Source organism: Anopheles merus, chromosome 2R (assembly GCF_017562075.2).
Source record: "Anopheles merus strain MAF chromosome 2R, AmerM5.1, whole genome shotgun sequence".
NCBI classification, from domain to species: domain Eukaryota; kingdom Metazoa; phylum Arthropoda; class Insecta; order Diptera; family Culicidae; genus Anopheles; species Anopheles merus.
The window spans coordinates 9,875,511-9,895,906 of NC_054082.1; the positions used below are offsets into that span (position 1 = coordinate 9,875,511).

The window sequence follows — 20,396 nt, forward strand, 5'->3', positions numbered from 1 at the left end:
AAAAGGAAAACGGAACCGCCGCAAGAATTGGAGTGCACGTACCGATCCTTCCGTTCATTTTTTCAACCTACCTTGCAGTGGAATTTTCCCCAAATTGGGGGCCGTGCGGCAAATTTGCATTCCGTATTAGATGCAGCTGGATCGAGCCGACGGGTGGGTCCATTTCGGGCGACCGTGGCAAGGGGAAATTTCTACAATCTCCTGCTACCTCCTGCCAGGTCCCGATTGCATGATGATCGTCCTTGGGCGTGTTTCATTTTCTATGCCAGCATGCCAAACATTCAAATGAGTGTGTTTGAAACAACACCCGCAACGTGTTGGATAAACTAAAAGTTGTCCAAAAGTTATAACTTGTTCGCCATTCGGAAATGGGGTGGCACAAAGGAAACGAACGTACCGCTGAAATGGAACGTTATTACGCAGCGATACGAATGGGGAAAAAGTGTGTTCAACACACATACACACACTCCTTCCAATGCATTTTCTCTAGCGCAAATACGACCACGAGGTCACGTGGCAGCATGTTGTACGTACCGATCGTTTCAAATAATACATTATTACGGTTTCATAAATCAACACCCGACCGACCGACCGACCGACCGACCGGACGGAGTGCAGCGGCTTCCGGTGGCCCCGGTGTGTGTCTTGCTCAAAATCACCGCCCAGCAGTGGACGGGTAAGGACGAGTGTAGGCCGTGGCGAAGGCGGCGGAAACGCAACGTCAGCGCAAGAGTGATGGCCCCTAATAGGCACCTTCTGGCAGCACCCGGGGTCGAACGGGCGCGTAACTCCCGGGCAAAACATTGACAAAACGATATTGACCACCACCTGCCCACCCATCCGCCATTGTTGCTGACCTGAAACCGAACAACAACATCACCTATTATCATCATATCACCTAAACGACCATCGGAAGTCGGGCTGTGTTGTCGGGTTGCTGGGTGTGTTGAGCCTCATCATGTCGCTTCCCGTTCTGCTTCTTCACGGGTGAGCGGTGGCAAAGGTGTTTGCATCCTTCCCCCCAGCCGGACCAGCTTGAACCTGAGGTCGTAATTATGAAAATTAATAGCGCTTGTGAGGCTACTAATATTCGGTTGAGCTATCGATTGGTGTTGGTGTTGAAGTTGTGTGGGTAGGTTCTCGAGCCGGGAGCAAGAAAGCCACCATTTCCGGCTGTGGCCATTTGGGGCCCGGTCTCGGCCCATTCGTCCGGCTAGTGGCGATGGGGGTAATTACGCCAAAACCTCAAGCAATATATCCATTACCAGATGGAAACGTCTTGTGGACTTATGGATCGAAGGGATCGGACAATCTCACGCGCCTTACTACCCCGCGTACCATTTTGACCGGATGTCGTTCGGTGTTTCCAGCATCGGAAGTATTCCGTGCGGGCCTCGTTAGCCAAATCCAAAAGGCTCGTACAATGCGTATTTAGACCTATTATTCAGCGAAATATGATGGTGTTTGGGACGTTATGGAACGTTACAAAATGACAAGCATTGGCAGGTGGCTGCCGGCTTTGAGGAGAATGTTTCTATTTTCAAGAAAAACAGATTTTTTTTCAGTATTTAAGCGTTAATGCGTCATCTTTAACAATAACTGAATATCGCTACAAATGGATTGTCTAAGACGATCAGGAAGGATACAAGTTGGCTTATCGTATTAAAGCACATTAAAGCTTTCCTATTTTCTGTTCATCTTTACTCTTGTCAACTTCAGCAGAATCGACCTTAAAGAACGAATATTAAAGGAACAAAAAACACTCCCGTCCCACGCTGTGTTTTCGTATCGTTCGGCTTTTCCATTCTCTTGTCTCACAGAATGCCAAATGCCTTTAACATTTCCCTACTTTTTATATGATGTGAGCATTCTATTCACCTGCCCAACGGCGCCTTCTATTGTTTCGAAATCGCACGTTGAAGTCCCTTATCCCCGGTTCCGGTTTATCGATCGTACTGAAAAGCACTTAATCCTTGCCCTTCCCTGAGCTTTATCGTTGCGCCATCGCTTCGCTCGCCCGTCCTCCAATATTCTCATTAATAATCACTGGAATTGATAGTCCATCGCATTAACTATACATTTATTGCGCGCTCCATTGCGAACGACAGCAGAACATCTCGCTGACGCGGGGAAAGGGGGTATCTCCCGTTGTATAAAGAAGGACGATTGCAGGCGGCTACCTACAGCAGGGAAAATCCTCTGCCTTATTCGATTGTTATCTTTTCATTCGTGCTAACCGTGGGTGTACGGGGCGGCCGGGGATATGGGGGATTTGTTGCTGTTATTCCAATCGATTGAATACAACTTTACTCCCCCACATAGCCACACAAAGCCACACACTTACGTACAATGTATCGGTCCTCTACAGAGGATGGAAAAATCGACCCATTAAAGTCAGCGTTGTGGTTGATCGTGCCAGCAGCAGCAGCAGCAACACTGCCAGAAGAGTTGTCTAATTTCGTGCCAATCATTCGCGTTCAGTCCTTTTCCGTTTCCTTATCTTGACCGATTGTCTTCGAGTGTTGGTCGAGCAGGTCGTTGGTTGGGTCGCTTTTCACACACACACTTACACAACGTTTGTCCTTTGTCTAATCAGTGTTTGTTGTTCTTGTTGCTTTCCCTCCACAGGACCCGGCCGCATCGTACGACATTAACGGCAACGACTCGGACCCGATGCCGCGCGATAACGGTGACAACAAGCATGGCACGCGGTGCGCCGGGGAGGTAGCGGCCGTCGCCTTCAACCAGTACTGTGGGGTCGGCGTGGCGTACAACGCAAGCATTGGTGGTAAGTAGCCGGGGTTCGGGTCCAAGGGGTATCGGTAATCATCACCATGTCCTTGTCGACGGGCGGTAAAGATACGGAAAGGTTCAAATAGTTTTCGCTCCATTGTTTGTGCTGCGTTCTGTGAATGTTTTTTTGGGGGCAGAGTTCGGGTTCTTTTATTCATTCTTTGGAAAGCCCAAATTAAGCGATAACCGGGGGCTAATGAATGCGAAACAAACTGTCGAAAAGGACAAGCAGTTGTTGGTATTCGCCTTCCTGTTGTGTGAAAATAGGATGTTCATTCTTTTTCCCTTGCTGAAACTAGGAGAATCATACTGTGGATCTGATGTTCTTTGTTGTAAAGTGAGTTCTCTATCGGTCTTGAATGCTCGGCGTAATATTGCATCGTACTATTCTATCCAAAATTGGGAAGCAATCAACCCTATTGTTGTGAATAATCTTTAAAATTATATTATCTTGCAAAGCCAACAATTTGATCCATTATCAAGCTGACCATTCTATTCCACGTATCAATATTATTCTACAGAACTTTTTGTACCACTCTCGATCGGTCATCGATCAAGACACCTTCTGTCTTTGCCACCCGCGGCTCTTATTGAACCCTCGTTCGATAGTCATAAGGACAAATGGACTTCTAGAGTAGAAAACTTTGGAAAAAAATTATTTGCAAAACAAATTTCCTTCATCCATCATATCCACACGGTCCTGCCAGCAAAAAAAAAGAACACCAACTAGCCGTTCACACACACATATCTGTATCTTGCAGTAAGGATGCAGCCCGGCACAAAGTGTAGGACGCATTTGACGAAGGTATATAATAAAGTTTCGTTTCTTCATTTATAAAACAACCTACACGGTCGGTGGTAGGGGAAAGCAAGCAAAAGGAGTGAAAAATTTAGTCCCACCCTCCACTTAGTTTCGCTCTCCGTACTCATCCATCATTGATCAAGGGGACCTGCTGTGGAACGGCTGATGGGGAACCATTTGAAGGAAGGAAATAAAGGAAAAGCGCACTGTTACCTTACGCACAAACGAACCAGAGGGTGTGCGGGTGGTGTGCTCTTTCCATTTGCCGTTTCCGTTTCCCTTCGCTCGGCCCGAAAACATTCCAGCATATGTGTGTAACGGGCGTGCTACCATTCCATTCCTCGCAACTCGAAACACGGATCGTAATAGGCATTTTGATTAAATATTTTCAGCTGCTCCGTGCAGCGGCAGTTCATTTTATGTTCGAGTGTAACGCGTATGCCCTTTCCCACTCCCCACCCCCTCCGTTGTGGAGCAGGGCGAATCATTTTTCTCCATTCTTCTTCCTCCCAGGCAGACACGGGCGTGTCACAAAACGTTTTTGTAATAAAAATTGTTGATGAAATGTTCACGCACCACTGACAGGCAGCGGGGGAGACCGAGCGGACCGAACTCATTTCTTTCCATTATCAGTTTCGTTCATTTAACCCCGGGAATGTTGTTCGGCGTGCTGTTCTCGGTCGAACGATTTATCAAAACGCTCTAAGATCAGATTACATCTAAGCAGCTGGAACAAATGTGTGTCCTAAGAATCGCTTTGCTACCTGTGTGACCGTAATGGTTGCTGGTGGGACCTCCTCGATTGAGCAGTATTTTTTTTTCTCGCATTGCTTCCGGCAGAGAGGACGGCACTGGTTTTTGGCTCGCGCTCGAATTAATCCCCGCTAAATCGACCGTATCAATCACTATTGATCAATTTTAAATGGATTTGATTGGATTTCGTTTTGCGCTCGCTTGTTGGTTGGAGGTTTTTGTACTTGCTCTCTTTGTACGTTATTTCATTCGTTGTGAGGCCTAAAACAGGTTGCCCGTAAGAGCGCTATGTTAGCGATAAGCGATGCACATAACACATTACCTTGGGATCAACTTTAATTCAGCACGCAAAACGATCCACTTTATCGTTTAAACCGGGGAAGCTATCGACCACAGCTATCGAACCTTTTTAAGTCATGAAAACCCCTATGCTTTTCTATTTCCTTCGATACGTTATGCCCCAAAAATCCATCAACAACCCAGTAGGAAAGGTTAAAGATGATCGTATGGAATCGCTCCCAGAAACCAGCAGCAGCCGAGCAGCGAACGAAGACGGAAAGGATCCAACAACAAACAAACAAAAAAAAACCCCAAACCCCAAACCGTAAACACCATGCAACGAAATTCCTATCATGAGAAGATTACATATTTTATGGTACCACATTTTTCCTCGGCATCAGGGCGCATATTTTCACCCACCACGGGTGCTCTGCGCGTTCGGTAATATTTCTTCCAATTTGTTCGACGTTCTCTACCGCTCAGCGCCCTCAGCCCGACGCCCAATATGTTGTTACCACGTTTGCATATCTTGCGAGCACTCCGCTGCACGCAGCCGAGGGGTTTATCTCTCGCGCTCCATTGGAAGATCCAAACTGCCGTTTCTTATCACCTTTCTCGTTCTGAGGTTTTCGTAGAAAAATATGATTCCCAAGAGCATATTGTGAAACAAACGCACACGCTCTTACCTCTTTGGCGTTGAATTCCTCGCTGGAGCACAGCAGCAACTCCCTCCAGCAGGAAAGAATAAAGAGGGAAGGCGCAAGCATAAGGATGCCATAACTTGCAAACGAATTTATTTTTATCTCTTCATTGGCTGGTACGCTATTTTTTTTTATTTTCGGGTGAAATACGTTCGATACCTCTCTTCGTACTACTTGGAAGTGTTGAGGGCCGTGCCTTCATTTTTTCCCCCGAAAATGATAATACCAGCAGCTACCGGTCGCACGTGTTTGGCAAACACTTTCGGGTTTTCGGCAAAAAAAGGGAAGAAGTAAACTTGTGTCTTATCGCGTTGTCTTTTGCTTTGTTCCCACAGGCGTCCGGATGCTGGACGGCACGGTAAACGATGCGGTGGAAGCGAAGGCACTCGGCCTGTATCCGGACCACATCGACATCTACAGCGCGTCCTGGGGCCCGGAAGACGACGGCTCGACGGTGGATGGGCCGGGCCCGCTGGCTCGCCGTGCCTTCATCTTCGGTGTGACGAGCGGCCGGCAGGGCAAGGGTTCGATCTTCATCTGGGCGTCCGGTAACGGGGGCCGCTACACCGACAGCTGCAACTGCGACGGCTACACCAACTCCATCTTTACCCTCTCGATCTCGAGCGCCACCCAGGGCGGGTAAGTACACCCTTTCGCACACCCCTTTTCTCCCATCCTCTCTGTAGCTAACGAGGTTTTGCTCATTTTTTTTTTTGTTCTCGTCTGCAGCTACAAGCCCTGGTATCTGGAGGAGTGCTCGTCCACCCTAGCGACCACCTACAGCTCGGGCACGCCCGGGCACGACAAGAGCGTCGCGACCGTCGACATGGACGGTTCGCTGCGCCCGGATCGCATCTGCACGGTGGAGCACACGGGCACGTCGGCCTCGGCCCCGCTGGCGGCCGGCATAGCGGCGCTGGCGCTCGAGGCCAACCCGGCCCTGACCTGGCGCGACATGCAGTATCTGGTGGTGCTGACGTCACGGTCCGATCCGCTCGAGAAGGAGCCGGGCTGGATACTGAACGGCGTGAAGCGCAAGGTGAGCCACAAGTTCGGCTACGGCCTGATGGATGCCGGTGCGATGGTCAGCCTGGCGGAGCAGTGGACGACCGTGCCGTCGCAGCACATCTGCAAGTCGCGCGAAATCAACGAGGACCGGCCGATCGAGGTGTCCGTCGGCTACACGCTCCAGACGCACATGGACGTGAACGGGTGCGCCGGCACGGTGAACGAGGTGCGCTTCCTCGAGCACGTGCAGTGCAAGATCACGCTGCGGTTCTTCCCGCGCGGCAACCTGCGCATCCTGCTGACCTCGCCGATGGGCACGACCTCGACGCTGCTGTTCGAGCGGCCGCGCGACATCACCAAGTCCAACTTCGACGACTGGCCGTTCCTGAGCGTGCACTTCTGGGGCGAGCGGGCCGAGGGCCGCTGGACGCTGCAGATCCTGAACGGGGGGCCGCGCCGCGTCAGCCAGCCCGGCATCCTGTCCAAGTGGCAGCTCATCTTCTACGGCACCCAGACGAACCCGATCCGGCTCAAGTCGGAGGGCACGCGGACGGCCGGTGCGGCCGGCTACTCCGGCCTCAATCCGTTCGTGTTTCCGACGGAGACGGACCTGAACCAGCAGGCGGGTGCGCTTGGTGGGGCCGGCGCCGGCTACTACCAGTCGGCCGACCTGTACAGCAACTTCATGAACTACCCGAACCTGTTCAGCGGGGCGGGCAGCGGCATCGACAAGACGGTGGCCACGCTCAACGGGCACAACATACCGACGGCCCAGCGCGAGAACGTGATGGCCGACTCGAACAACAAGCTGGTGGTGCTGCACGACTGCGACCCCGAGTGCGACCAGCAGGGCTGCTACGGCAAGGGCCCGACGCAATGCGTTGCCTGCAAACACTATCGGCTGGACAAGTAAGTGGTCGCCGCGTTCACTAGCGCTGTGCTAACCTAACCGTTCCATTAACGGGTTGGGCCTGTTTGTTTTCCGTTCCCGTTGCAGTACCTGCGTCAGCCGGTGTCCCCCGAGGAGCTTCCCGAACCAGGGCGGCGTCTGCTGGCCGTGCCACGAGTCGTGCGAAACGTGTGCCGGCGCCGGCCAGGACAGCTGCCTGACGTGTGCGCCCGCCCACCTGTACGTTACCGATCTGGCCGTCTGTCTGCAGGTCTGCCCGGAGGGCTACTACGAAAGTAAGTTTCGCTTCCGAAAAGCTCATTCCCGCGCTGGCACGTCCTTCCCCCTTTCGAGCACGGATTTAATTATTAACTTCATTTCCGCACCAGCGCTTGCCACAGCGGTGAGTGTCAAAAACGGTGCCAGCACGGTACGACCTCGCATTCTTGGAGCGTGCAGTTATCCGGACCGTACTGCCAACACGCTTGTTGAAGCGTGGCGTGAAGAAGCCACACTCCTCGCTGGCCTTCCGGGCTGCGATAACATAAAACACAAGCGCCGCACACAGATTCTGTCGCCTGCGGTCCAAAGCGTGTCTCGCTCAGCCGCGTAACAGGAAGGGGGTTACGGGCATCGGGAGATTGTATGAATTTAATCCGTACTTTGTGCCACAATATCTTTCGCTTTTCGATTTCGGAACGCAAAACCCCCATCCCCGTGCTCCGTCGCTTCATCCCATTCCGTTTCCCGCCGTGGCCGGAAGGGAGGTGCTGGAACGCACGAACCCGCAAGGGAAAGAATGCTTTCAACCGGCTTGCGCCGGAACGTGATTGGATGGTATGGTGATGGCTCGGCTGGCTCGGTTCGAAGCTCGGTTTTGCGCGTGTTTGTATTTGTGCGCAGCATTCACCCCGGTCCCGGTTGTGTCAACTGTGTACGAGCTCGGTGTGTGGGAGTCGTCGTTACACACGGCATCAGCGCGCTGTGAAATTGTAATTCCACACCCATCGTGTACTCTCTCTCTCTCAGTCTCCCGCTCGCTCGCCGATGTCACGGGGGCACGGGGCAATGTACCGAGCACACCCAGCCGAGAGGACGACGATGATGATCACTCCGATGAGCACTGCTGTAATTTGTTTTAATTATGTTTGTTTGTCATTTATAATTATTAATTTTAATGCCGACCGGCGGACGCGTTGTTTGGTGCACGCGCCTCGGGCTTGGAGGCCGTTTTTGAAGGGGGGGGGGGGACAAACGGAAGCGGGTGACACTCGCTCGTGTTCTGTTTGTTTGCGGCAGTTCGCGTGATTCGCTTCAGGACCGGTGGGGACTCTGGCTTTGGTCGCGTATTAAACAATGTTTGCGCAATTGGAGCTTCGGTTTCGGATCCCCCGTGGCGTTATTTGTAAAAATTTGCCCATCCATTACCGCACCGTGTTCCGGCCGTAATGGCCGAGGTAGAGGGCGTGTTTTGAGATGGCACTGTTTGTAAGGTCGGTCTAGTAACGTCACGGGGAGTAGGTTGTAATGGCGAACAAACTTTGCCTCAAGAAAATGCGGCACAAAACAGCCTTCGGTGACTTGTTGCATCCTGAATGAAGAGGACTTCAAGCTTGTGTGTACAATCTTATCAAATTGATGTTTTAAAGCAGCTTGAGGAGGAGCTGAAAACTTCACATAACTCCCACAGCCACAGCCATTTCAACACCAACGCTCCGCACAACCAAAATCCTTTCAGTACTGGTACCGTTTGGTACACCAACTTTCAATCGCGTAAAAGCAACGGTTTCGACACGCCACGCGCCCGCTAACCACGGGCAAATGGTATGGGCCGGGATGTGTGTTAATTGGTGGTTGTAAACTGCAAGGCATCTCCGCATGCACAAGACAGCAGCAGCAGCAGCCCGCAAAAGCCGAACAACAACCTGACAAATGTGTGATAATGACAGCGAAGGAAATTAGGCTGCGAAAAGTTGTCTTTGATCTTTGTTGTTTCCTAACAGCGCTGCACCGTGGTGCTAAAGGAGCTAAAAAGGGAGAGATAGAGAGAGGGGCACGTGCGCGTTCCGAAAAGTAAACCCCCGTTCGGTAGCCGGCATCTTTTCTCTAGAACACCACCACCACCGAGCAGCGTATGAGTGTGCAGGCGTTTTGGTATGCTGGGGCAAACGCAAATTCAATTATCTTCAAACTAATCGGTCCCGGCAAACGCGGCGAAGAGTGCGGCGAGCGGCTTGCCAGGAACCAAACACCAGGAACCCATTTTCCGAAAAGAGTGCGATGGTACGGGGCAGATTAAGTGCATGCGATAGTGGCTGGTTCGCTCCATCCCGTTCCCTTTTTCTCCCAGGGCTCCGAACCCTCACGGTGTTCGGATACGATCTCGTTCGACCGCTGTAACTACCTCTCTCTCTCTCTCTCTCGCTCTGTGATGTGCGGCATCATGCAAGCATACACTTTTTGATGGAAATGCTCCAATCCGGCCCAAAGATGCTGATGTTTGCATAATTACACAAGAAAAGCACATCGCCAGCATATGATGCCACGGGGATGCCTTCCCTCAGCTCAACTTGCCAGCAGTGCGCGATGGGACTGGCAGCGTTGCGGGGCATTTGGGGAAGTGGGCAAGGGGAAGGGGAGGGGGGGCTGCGTTGGTCATTTACTTTAATTTAATTCTGTTTACTTTAACTCGTGTGCTACGCCTCCGCGCCTACGTTCGATGTACGCTTTGCGCCCGAATGTAGACTCCATCGCTGAAGGCTGGTTTCGGTTTGGTTTTGTAGCCTGTAACTAACCATTTTCTCTCTTTCTCCTCCCTTTTTTTTTTGGTAGACTACGATAATCGAACGTGTGTGCCGTGCGAGGCCAACTGTGCCTCCTGCCAGGATCGGCCCGATTACTGTACGAGCTGTGATCATCATTTAGTTATGCATGAGCACCGCTGTTACGCCGCCTGCCCGAAGAACACCTACGAAACGGAGGATTACAAGTAAGTACTGGTCGGTTTTTGTTTGAACCCCGCTTTGCCCACCCTCCCACCAGGGTCGTCTATTGTTTACCTCCCGGGTTCGGTGCTGGAAAGGACATCGAGTGGTGGATCCGAAAAATTGCAAAGGAATCAAAGGTGCGCTTCGTGCTGTGGAGGGTAGGACACTGTCACTGTGATAATATTAGCGCTAAACCTCAACCGGACTTCTCCCAGTAGTGCCGTGTGTGTGTGCTCGCTTCACCGGAAGTGGACATACAAACGCTCCAAGTCGTTACCAGACGCCTGGAAACATGTGTACACATGAGTGTTTGCCCCTTCGGTTTGGGTGAAGAAAGAAACGATTAGAACCAGCGTCGGGAGTGTGTCCGGCAAGAGTCAGTCGAGGTGCTTACCTTTAGCTTCAGATGTATTATTTTAGGGCATTAACATGCTTGACCGAGTGGTTTGAAGTGTGGACCACATCCTGGGCTAGCACAATGGGCACCGCCCGCTGTGACGCTCTGTGTCCATGGGCCTCTATCTGTGGGCAAACAAAAAGTTGCCACATATGGTCGAGGTGAGGTGCAAATGTTCTTGTTGTATGCATGGAAGTAACCGTCTTTCTTTGGTGGCGGTTGTCGGTCTCGGTGGAAACTACTTCCCACTCGGAACAGACACTAGCACTGATCCAGCATAATCCTCTACGTAACACACGGGGTGTGTGCGTGTGCCATCGCACGCTGTGCACCATCGAGCAACAAATTCCCTTCCCCAAACCCGTTCTCTCGCTCTTGGCCACTTGGCACCACTTTGCTATTGGCTTGCCTCATCATCTAGTGCACCAACCGGCCAGGTATTCTATTGCCATTGTGGGCTTCGCTTGCGTCTTTAACTTCTCGGCTTGCGGTAACATCGATTCCATGCTCTCCGTTAAATATTGATTATGTCCTACCAAGAGTACTCACACACACACACACACACGTACACACAAAGAAATCGACAAAGAAACTGCATGGAAACGGACGGGGACGGTGTTTAACTTTCTTGTAAACAAAACTGTAACAGGTTGTCGATTGGGTTTGTACGCTTCCCTGCCCTCAATCAAGGGGATCAAGGGGCTCGGTGCGGGATAGGAAAATGGGCGTTCTGCTAAATATGCGACCCGACGGTGACGACGGTGGTCAATGGCGGCGGCCATCCTGTGCTGGTGCTGACAGTTGTCGATCCGGCCGGCCCAACAGTGCAAACGTCCTCTCGAAGGACACGCTCGAATGGTTTCCACCCCTCCACACGGCGTCCCTGGCAGGTGATCGACACCGTCATAGCGTACCGGGGGCAAATTGAAAACAAGATAAGCAATCATTTAATATTCCATTGAAGATGTCCTTGGATACGGTAACGGTCCGTTTTTCTTTGCTCGTGTTTGTGTTTGTGTGTGCGTACTGTCATAACGAGCTGTCCTTCCCACTGCGCCCCTTGCTGCTGTGCCATCGTGCTTTCAGGAAGCACAGGGACAGTGCTCAGCCGTCAAGTACACGGGCAGCATCGTCGTTGTAGTAGCGCCCGCACACCATTGCAATGAACCCGTAGTCGTGGTAGAAAACATCGCGCTAGCGAAGAAGGCAGGAAAACTAGCGCTCTAGAATAGAAAATTTGCTTTTGATAAAATTTCCCACCATCCATGGCATGGGCATTAGTGTTTGGGGCTACATTCTGTAAACTTCCAAACAGTCACGTGTCGTCGTCGTCGTCGTTGTCGCCCGAAAGCACTTCTGGCTTTACCGTGCTTTCCCTCAACCTCCACAACCCACCTTTTATCGAAATTTTGTTACGCCGGGGGAGATCACAGATACACACTCACACATACAGAAGAAGGAAAAAAGAAGATAATATTTCGGTTATTTTATGAATAAAATTTTATTACATCTCGTTTCCTCCCGGAGGCGCACAAACGTGACGAGCACGAACTTCACCGGCTGTGCTCCGCTGCCCGCCGATGGCGCCCCGTCCCGTATAACGAGTATGTGTATCTTTGCACCTCATTTCACACACCTCCCAAATGTGTGTGTGCGTTTAAAGTGACGATTGTAAAAATAACGCTTATGCTGCACAATAAACGGTATGTGTCGGTTTTATTTTAACGCTTCCCCGCCGTCTCTGTCTCGCCTACCGACCGATGGAGTCGCATGGTTTTTTCTTCTTCTTCTCTGTTTCCCATCGGAAGGAAGTACGGCGAACCCTGCTGCTACTTCTCTCCCTCCCGGGGGCAACTGAAGGTATTTCGGAAGCTGTGGGGTTTGCCGTGGGGTTTGCCGTGGGAAAATTGGATCGATTGTTTCGATTGCTTCCGAGAGGAATGGTTGGCTGGAGGAGAGGCAAAAACGAATTTAGAATGCCCGGTATGGCCGTGTTTTTTTCTCTCTTTTCTGTTTTATTTTGTTTGCGTAGTGTGTGTGTGTGCTTATCGAAGGACCCTTTTTTTCTCGGTTTCTGCGTTCGTCCGTTCGGCACAAACACTTTCCACGCGGGCTTTTGGGATGGATGATGGATTAGCCGTTCCGGGGATGTGTAAACCAATCCATTTGTGATGAGGTTTCGGGCGTGAACTGGAACAGATAAAAACAGGAACTAAAACAAAAAAGATGGAAAGTGGGATAGCAAAAAAAACAAACCATAAGCACAGAAGCAAACTCTCATCAAGCATAATTGATTAGCGTCTGTGTGGAGCTTTTTTATCTTATTGGAATCCGACGAAAGGAACAAAACATCTGCCCACAGACGCACTCACACACATACAAACAGGGGAACAAAGGTGTACGGTAGAACACCAACACGGGGTCGTTCTAATCGCAAACAAAAAGTAGGCAAAAAATATGCGCCAACACAAAATTAATTTAAATTCCATAACCAACGGTGCCCGGTACCGGCTCTAATCCTGTCCGGCATCGGATTACGTGCCAGCCCGGTGTGAGTGCGAAATGTTAGATTTTTTGTGCCGTTTTTTTCCCGGGTGTAAATTCCTACCTACCATCCCTTGGGACAAGGAAATTTGCGTAATTTTACGTGGTCCCGGGGTACCCAAATTTACTTACACTTGCACGCTGCAGCGAGCGACACGAACGAGCTTTCACATTAAACTATTGGCAGCAAATCGTTCAAACATGCAGTACCCTTTCTTGGTGTGTGTGTGTGTGTGTGTGTGTGTGTGTGTGTGTGTGTGTGTGTGTGTGTGTGTGTGTGTGTGTGTGTGTGTGTGTGTGTGTGTGTGTGTGTGTGTGTATGAGTTGAGTGTGTCTTTGTCAGAAGGATAAGCGTTTCCCCGACACTTCCTTTCCCTTGTCTCACGCGCGCTTTTCTTCATTCACTGTCGAGCGAGAAATTTCCATGCTCCATTTCTGCTTCGCCTTTAAAGTGTATGAAGATGTGTGTGTGTGTGCAGCGCCATTTTGCTGCCAATTTTCGATTATGATCCCGCTGGCGTAATTCTATTGATTTCCATTTAGCAAATTCCCGCTTCGTTTACTTCCTCCCTCCTTGCCCTCCGCTCTTCCTTGGCTTGTTCCGCTCAAGTCGCTGAGTGCGAGTAGCGGATTATTTCCGTTTCGGATATTCCATTATTATGTGCTCGATTGAACGCGCCATCATAATTTGATCCACTCGCTCTCTCGCTCTTGTCTCGCTCTGTGGGTACTGCGAACCAGAATGCACTGGCTGGTGGTTTTCATACACTTGCCACAAACACACAGGCGTTAAAGGGAAGCAAAAGCGGGCAGCGTGGGTGCCCTAAAGATGGAATTTGTTTCCCACCCGCCCCACCGAAGATGAGTGCGAAAGTCCAAGAAAAGAGGTTTACATTTCTCAGGCCGGATAGTGTTCGTCCTTTTTGCTTCATTTAAACAGGATATTTTCTTTTCTTTGGACAATCGAACGACAAACTATTTGAACAGTTTGTGCTGCGCAAGGACAAAACCAACCAAACTACGGGAACGGGAACTGTTGGACACCGTGCCAACCGCGTTAGGTACAATTTTGCGCGAGCATTGTTTACGATGTCTGCTCGCGCAACGGTCATTGTGTGATGCCATCGACAGCCCAATGGCTCCCCCCTCCCTCCCCCCGCAGTCTTCTGGGGAAATCATTCATTGTTTGGTGTCGTTTCGTTTTCGTTTCCCCCCAGCGAACCACCACGAAACGTCGCCTCGCTCCCGGTTTCGGAAGGAAAGCGCTTTTCTTTACCGACGAATGCTAACTTCCCCACCACCACCCACGATCAAACACAGTCGTCGCCGCGGTCGCGGTATATTTTCTGCGATCGTAGCGCGTTTTCTGGTGACGACGGATTTCCTTTTATGCTACCGTCACACCCTGGCGTGACTGTTCCGCGAGCACAATGCGTTCCCCGTTGTAAGCTGGAAAATGGGAAAAGAGAAATGCTGGAAAAAAAAACCGCCGAACAAAAGAAACGAAACAATATTATTTCAGCGAAACCTCATCGCCAATCGGTGGTTGTGAATTGTGTGGATTTGCTTTTCCATTTTTCCGCCTTTTTTTGTTGTGTGCACATTGTTTTATTTTTATGGGGAAAACAGCAGCCATCACACAAATGGGACAGAACCTGGTTTGAAACACACAACACAGAACATCAGGCGAAAAGGAGAGCGTGTGTGTTTGTGCGTTGTAAATTCAAACGATTCAACGCTACAATACCACGGCTCGGCGAAATATGATGCATGATCGGAAAGATTCAACTAAAAAATAAAATTCAAATTGCATAAGGAACTACCCCACCCAGCGATAGAGTGAAATGAAAAATTAGATTTCGGGAAAATCAGAATAATAACAATCATAACGTTGATCGCAACCTCGCTTACTTGGAATGTTAATTCCAAGAAGAAAAAGAAAAAAACAACTGCTGAACAGAGGAAAACTGAACAAAAGCGCGCATTGTTCGAATGGATGATTTGTTCGGCGAATTTTGCCAGTGAACATAATCGATTGATTGGTGTTTGCCGATTGGCAATTTGTTTGGCATCATACTATCACTTTTCCCATTCATTTCAAATGAAACACGAGCCACAGCTCTGTAGCACGGTGACAGTCATAATGAGGTTTTGTATCTGGTTGCGGCTTTCAACGATTTTAACGATCAAACTGATTGTGCTGATTCTGTGTTGGTGCTTTTCGTTCATTTGTATTGTTTGTTTTCGTTATTTTGTGCGCTACCAGCACCGCTACTCTAGCTTTAAAACACAAACAGATTGCATGTACTAGCATAAGAATACCGTTCGTTTGCTCATTTAACAAATTGATTAAATTACTTCATTTTGTAATGCGTATTGCATACTGGCAGGCGCATTATGGCTACCGTAGTTAATACACATATTCTATTGCCTTATGTTTTTCGTTCATGGCAAAGACAGTTTTGTAATGCTTGTTGCATAACTATTATTTAAATTCTATTTCCACTTATCAACGCTTGAATCAGTGCGATTGATTCAATATTTCATTTATTGGGATAGTTTTGCCACGATGATTGCATAACTTTAGGCGAGTCTACACTCAGCTCCATTGTTACGAGCTTTGTTTGGAATCTTTATAAATACCACCTCGACCCCTACTTTCTTGTCCTACCCTGTGGCCACATCTTTTCAGCCACCCAGGAAGCGTTAGAAGAATGCAGATGATGTAATGTGCTGCACTATCGTGATAAAAAAAATCATTCCTGCAGCATCAAACTCACTAGTAACGACATTATTTCTCTTCCCTTGATGCTGCGTACTTGGAGTCTGCCTGCATTTTTTTTTCTATACCAACGACTTTTAGACTTTACGCGCTTACCTTACCCCAGCACGTCCTTCGTGTGCATTACGCTATCGCTCGTTAAAATCTCCGTTCACCAGCACAGCACCATACACACTGGGACAGCTGCCGCAGACGGAGACATCTTCCTGTGCAAGGTGCACTTTTGTTTGTGCCGGTGCGTTTTTTGCCCCGCTGACACCGCTGTCAGCTAATGGACACACACAGTGTATCTTGCAGCCGAGAGCGTTATCTTCCGCCATTTTTTGTTGCTTTTGTTTCATTTGCTGACGTGTACAAAAGGGCGCACAAATGGTGCGGTAGATAATTCTGCACCCACGCGACGTGGGGTCATAAAAATTGAAAATAAAATTTCATGCCATCTTGAACCTCGCATATATATATAGCAACACTGTCAACGTCACGAACGGTGACGGTACAGTACAGTGCGGGCATTAGTGCCGCTGTCCTGCCTGTTCCTCCTTTCTAAAGCTCTTCCGCGGTGTCCTCGTAGGTTGCTCTGCGACTCGCACGCTCACCCATATCCTTGGGAGCAACCAGTGACGGTGGCAAATATTATCTGTCACTTCATATATTTTTACGATTATTTATCGCAATTTGCTGTCGCGCCATCGTCTTCCCGGGTGGGGCGAATGTTTTCGGCAGAGCGCTATCCAGATGGCGCTGATGCTACTACCGTATCACTACGGCTCTACGACGGTGGCGTGGCGTGTACCAGTGTGTCTACAGTGCTTCCGTCCTCCCGTCCCGGACACATCCGTTGCGCGCCACGCGAAAACGGATAAAGAGTGAAGCAGCGGACCTAAAATTGCTGGAAGCCACCGGGGTGCAACCGGGGTCTCATATTTTCTCTTATTTCATTATCATATGACACACGTGCTGCGAAAAACCGGGGACACACCTTCCTCACACGGCTGCCGTGTGTTGTGTAGCGTGTAGAGGCCGTTTCTTTCCTCCTTCGCGTTGCGTTTTGGCAAAGGGGCAAGAAGGGGTACGGAAAGCGAGTCGAAAGTCGCGACAGAAAGGTGCAAAAGTGGCAATTACGTGCGCCGGTGAGCTTTTGCGCCGGAAGGATGCTGAAACGCCGCCGCCTAGGATGTGGACGGTGGCGCTTCTGTGTGTGTGTGAGGGTGTGTATGTCTTATTTCACATTTTTGTTCCCTCGCTTTCGAGGACACCGGTTTTCTGGGGGGAACTAGTTTGGACGTGTTCCGCTCCACCTGCTGGCGGTAATGTAGTGTGGCATCGTGCACATGTGCACACACTTGGCATGTGTGTGTGATCTAGCATAGCGAAAAGTCAATTTCAGGTGGTTCACCGGCGCACTGCCGGATGGTCGCACGCAAACATAACTCATACGGGAGGGGGTTTCCCGTGCCTTCCCGTACACACCGGTGGACGTTCAGTTCAGCTTCAACAGTGTTGGCGATCGTGACACAGAGGATCACGGGCGGACGAAGGGCGTGTGTGCATAATTTATGCTGCTTGAGGTGTACATAAAAATTCTATCTGTATTTAAGTGCTTCCTACTCGCGTTATTCCTCTACCTCCGCGTGTGTGTGTGTGTGTGTGTGTCGCCGTTCTATGCAACACTGGGAAGAAACACAGCTCCCGGGGCGTTACAGTACCACCGAACAAGACGCCCTAAACTCACCCTAAATGTGTCTCCGTGTGTGTGTTTAAGTGCGTGTTATATGAAAAAGCATTCGTTGCCGTTGCTCTCCCGGTTCGGTTGTACAGCACGGATACATTGCACCGGGATGGTTGGGTTTGGCAGCGTCTCGGGAAAGCGCACCAGCCACACTGACCATCTTTCTGCATTTGGTGCTCTTTGTTTCGCTGTTAAGTTTTATTGCCACATCTGGCGATCGTAAAAGTGCTGAGTGCGGGTCGCCCGCTCGCCGCTGACTGCCAAACCGCACAGGCGCGACGCGGGCCCGGGACTATCTCTTTGGCGGCAGCTTGTGGTGACCGTTCCCGTTTGGCGGATGTTTTTTGTTTCGCGTTTTCCAAGCGTTTAACACACGCATATCGAAGGGATGTCCTCTTTGTTTTGTCGGGATGGATATTCTATTAGTTAATTCGAGCAACATAATACATGATGTTCGCTTTTTTTTTATTTTGCCTGCTCGTTAAACCGGGAACAACGTCCCCGTGGGCATTTTCAAACAGCGCGAACAAAAGAGCGCTCCAATTCATTAGCTGGAGGATGGTTTACGCTTTGTTTTAATGCTTACAAAAGCGTTCCACTAACAACATTTCTTTATTCTATTGGATGTGTGCGATACGATTGAACATATTTTGATACGTGGAATCTGATCAGAACAATTCTGATTGAATAGGATACACGACTAATTATTGGCAACCAACCAATTAGAACATTCACTAAAATCCTCCTTTCCAATGTGATAAATATTGCCTTTCAGCTCAACTCAGCTTTAACGGTTGCAGGAGGAAACTTTTTTATTGTTCATTCATTTACCTTAACGAACTGAAAAAGTCTCGGGCTTCCCTCAATTGGAACAAATGATGCATCGACCTTAAACTAACCAGCCCCAAAACATAACTCCTTTAATTACACTATTTTTAACAACCAAAAAACCGCTCGTCCGCTTGTCCAATTTCGTTTTTCCAGCTGCGCCGATTGCCATCCGTCCTGTGCCACCTGCAACGGGTCGTCGGAGAGCCAGTGCATCCTGTGCCGGGCAGGCCGGTTCGCGCACGAGGGCCGCTGCCTGAACGCGTGCCCGGACGGTTACTACGGCGACAAGAAGCGGCACGAGTGCATCGCCTGCCCGCACGGCTGCGCCACCTGCGGCAATGGAGCGGTCTGCATCACCTGCCACGACAACTGGACCATGAACCGGAAAGGGAAATGCATCGCCAACGGCAACAACAACTGCGACGAATGTAAGTGCAGCTCGTTGAAAGAGGGTTGGGAGGGGGGGGGGAAAGCTTTTAATAGATAGCGGGGTAGGTAGGAAGAGCGAAGAAGGAAGGCAATCAAGCAAGGTGTGCAATATCCTTTCGCTGCGATTGGGAAGCGCTTTTCCCTACCCTAACTCGATCCGCAACTTGCCACTCCCAAGGGGGTGGAAAAATCCAAACCAAATGGAAAACTTGGCACCACTTAGCGGTGTTGGTCTGTGCTTTTTTTTCGGTGCGGGAACTCGTAAGCCCGTGGACGCCGATTAAAACGCCGAGGCAATAATGGATTGAAAGTAATAAAAACGAAAGCAACCATTTCTTCTTCATTTATTTCGCCCTACGTCACTCACTCGCCGTATGGCCAGCCGATTGACCTCGGGAAAGCAGGGGAGATGAACGGGGCGCGAAGCGTGATTGCAACTTTATTTCACGCGATAAAAGCAAATGGTGTGCGCCGCTTCTCGCCTCATTTGGTCTTCGAGGCGTTTGCCGATGTCGGCCAGCACGACGTCGCACGCCAGGTTCGGAGCACGTTCGTTTGCATTTTGCCCACGCGCGCACATTAAGCCAATGGTTGCCGTGGACCGCTTTCAACGCTACGAATCTATTGAACTGTGCAGCTATAGAGTGCTGCCATTCTTCCTGAACATCATAGCAAAATCCTACCAACGAATTACAGATGCATTTTTTTTTTTTGCTGCTCTAAAGCACCTCTTCTAAAACGGGGAATAACTTCAAACCCCTTCTCAAGTGGGATTCCATTTTGGTGCACATGCAGTTATGTTACAATATGTTGTGCAACTTATCCTGCACTAGAACGCTTTGCGGTGCGTAAACTGGAATCTAATCTAGTTGCAGTTATGCATCAACGCATCGCCATAATAAAAGGTAACAGATCGCTTTCGTCCACAGTGTGCAAATATCCGCTGTTTTCCCCCTCATATTTGCTAATCATACCAAGCATCATTAACGTGCACAATATTGCCCTAACGTTGCGTGCTCCACTTCCAAAGTGCTTCATGCGAATGACGAACCACACCATCACGGGATCGCAATTAATGCGTTCGAGTGTAAAGCGTTCAATGGGATCATTACGACTGCATCGGTGCGCCGCTGCTGCTAAACGCGAATAACTACTGCGATCGGGACAAACAATAAAATACAATTAACCACATGCAACTCAATACGAGCCGCACCACCGTCTCTGTGGATGCAAGGGAGAAAAACCAGTGCAAAGAATGTCATCCGCAATGAGTGACCGTTGGCCCCGGAAGCGTTGACGGTACCGGTGTAACGCCGGCTACCATGACGACACCGACGAACCCCACGAACCATTGAGAAGAGATGAACTCATCGCGCGTGTGCATGGATGCTGAAGAAAACTGGAACGCGATTGTAGCTGCACTGGTTCGCTCATTACTGTGTCGTCGTTCGGGCATAAATGAACTGTCCATT

General features: G+C 49.8%; 1 protein-coding gene across 6 annotated transcripts in view; it reads left to right on the forward strand.

Moving 5' to 3' along the window:
* LOC121590582 (furin-like protease 2) overlaps positions 1 to 20,396 on the forward strand; it is a 191,814-nt gene that overhangs the window by 162,521 nt on the left and 8,897 nt on the right. For all 6 annotated transcript variants that reach the window (XM_041910379.1, XM_041910382.1, XM_041910381.1 and 3 more), the window contains 6 exons: positions 2,629 to 2,788; positions 5,664 to 5,967; positions 6,058 to 7,245; positions 7,334 to 7,521; positions 10,058 to 10,214; positions 18,649 to 18,923. In XM_041910379.1, coding sequence (XP_041766313.1) covers positions 2,629 to 2,788; positions 5,664 to 5,967; positions 6,058 to 7,245; positions 7,334 to 7,521; positions 10,058 to 10,214; positions 18,649 to 18,923 — 2,272 coding nt within the window. The remainder of the gene's footprint in view (positions 1 to 2,628; positions 2,789 to 5,663; positions 5,968 to 6,057; positions 7,246 to 7,333; positions 7,522 to 10,057; positions 10,215 to 18,648; positions 18,924 to 20,396) is intronic.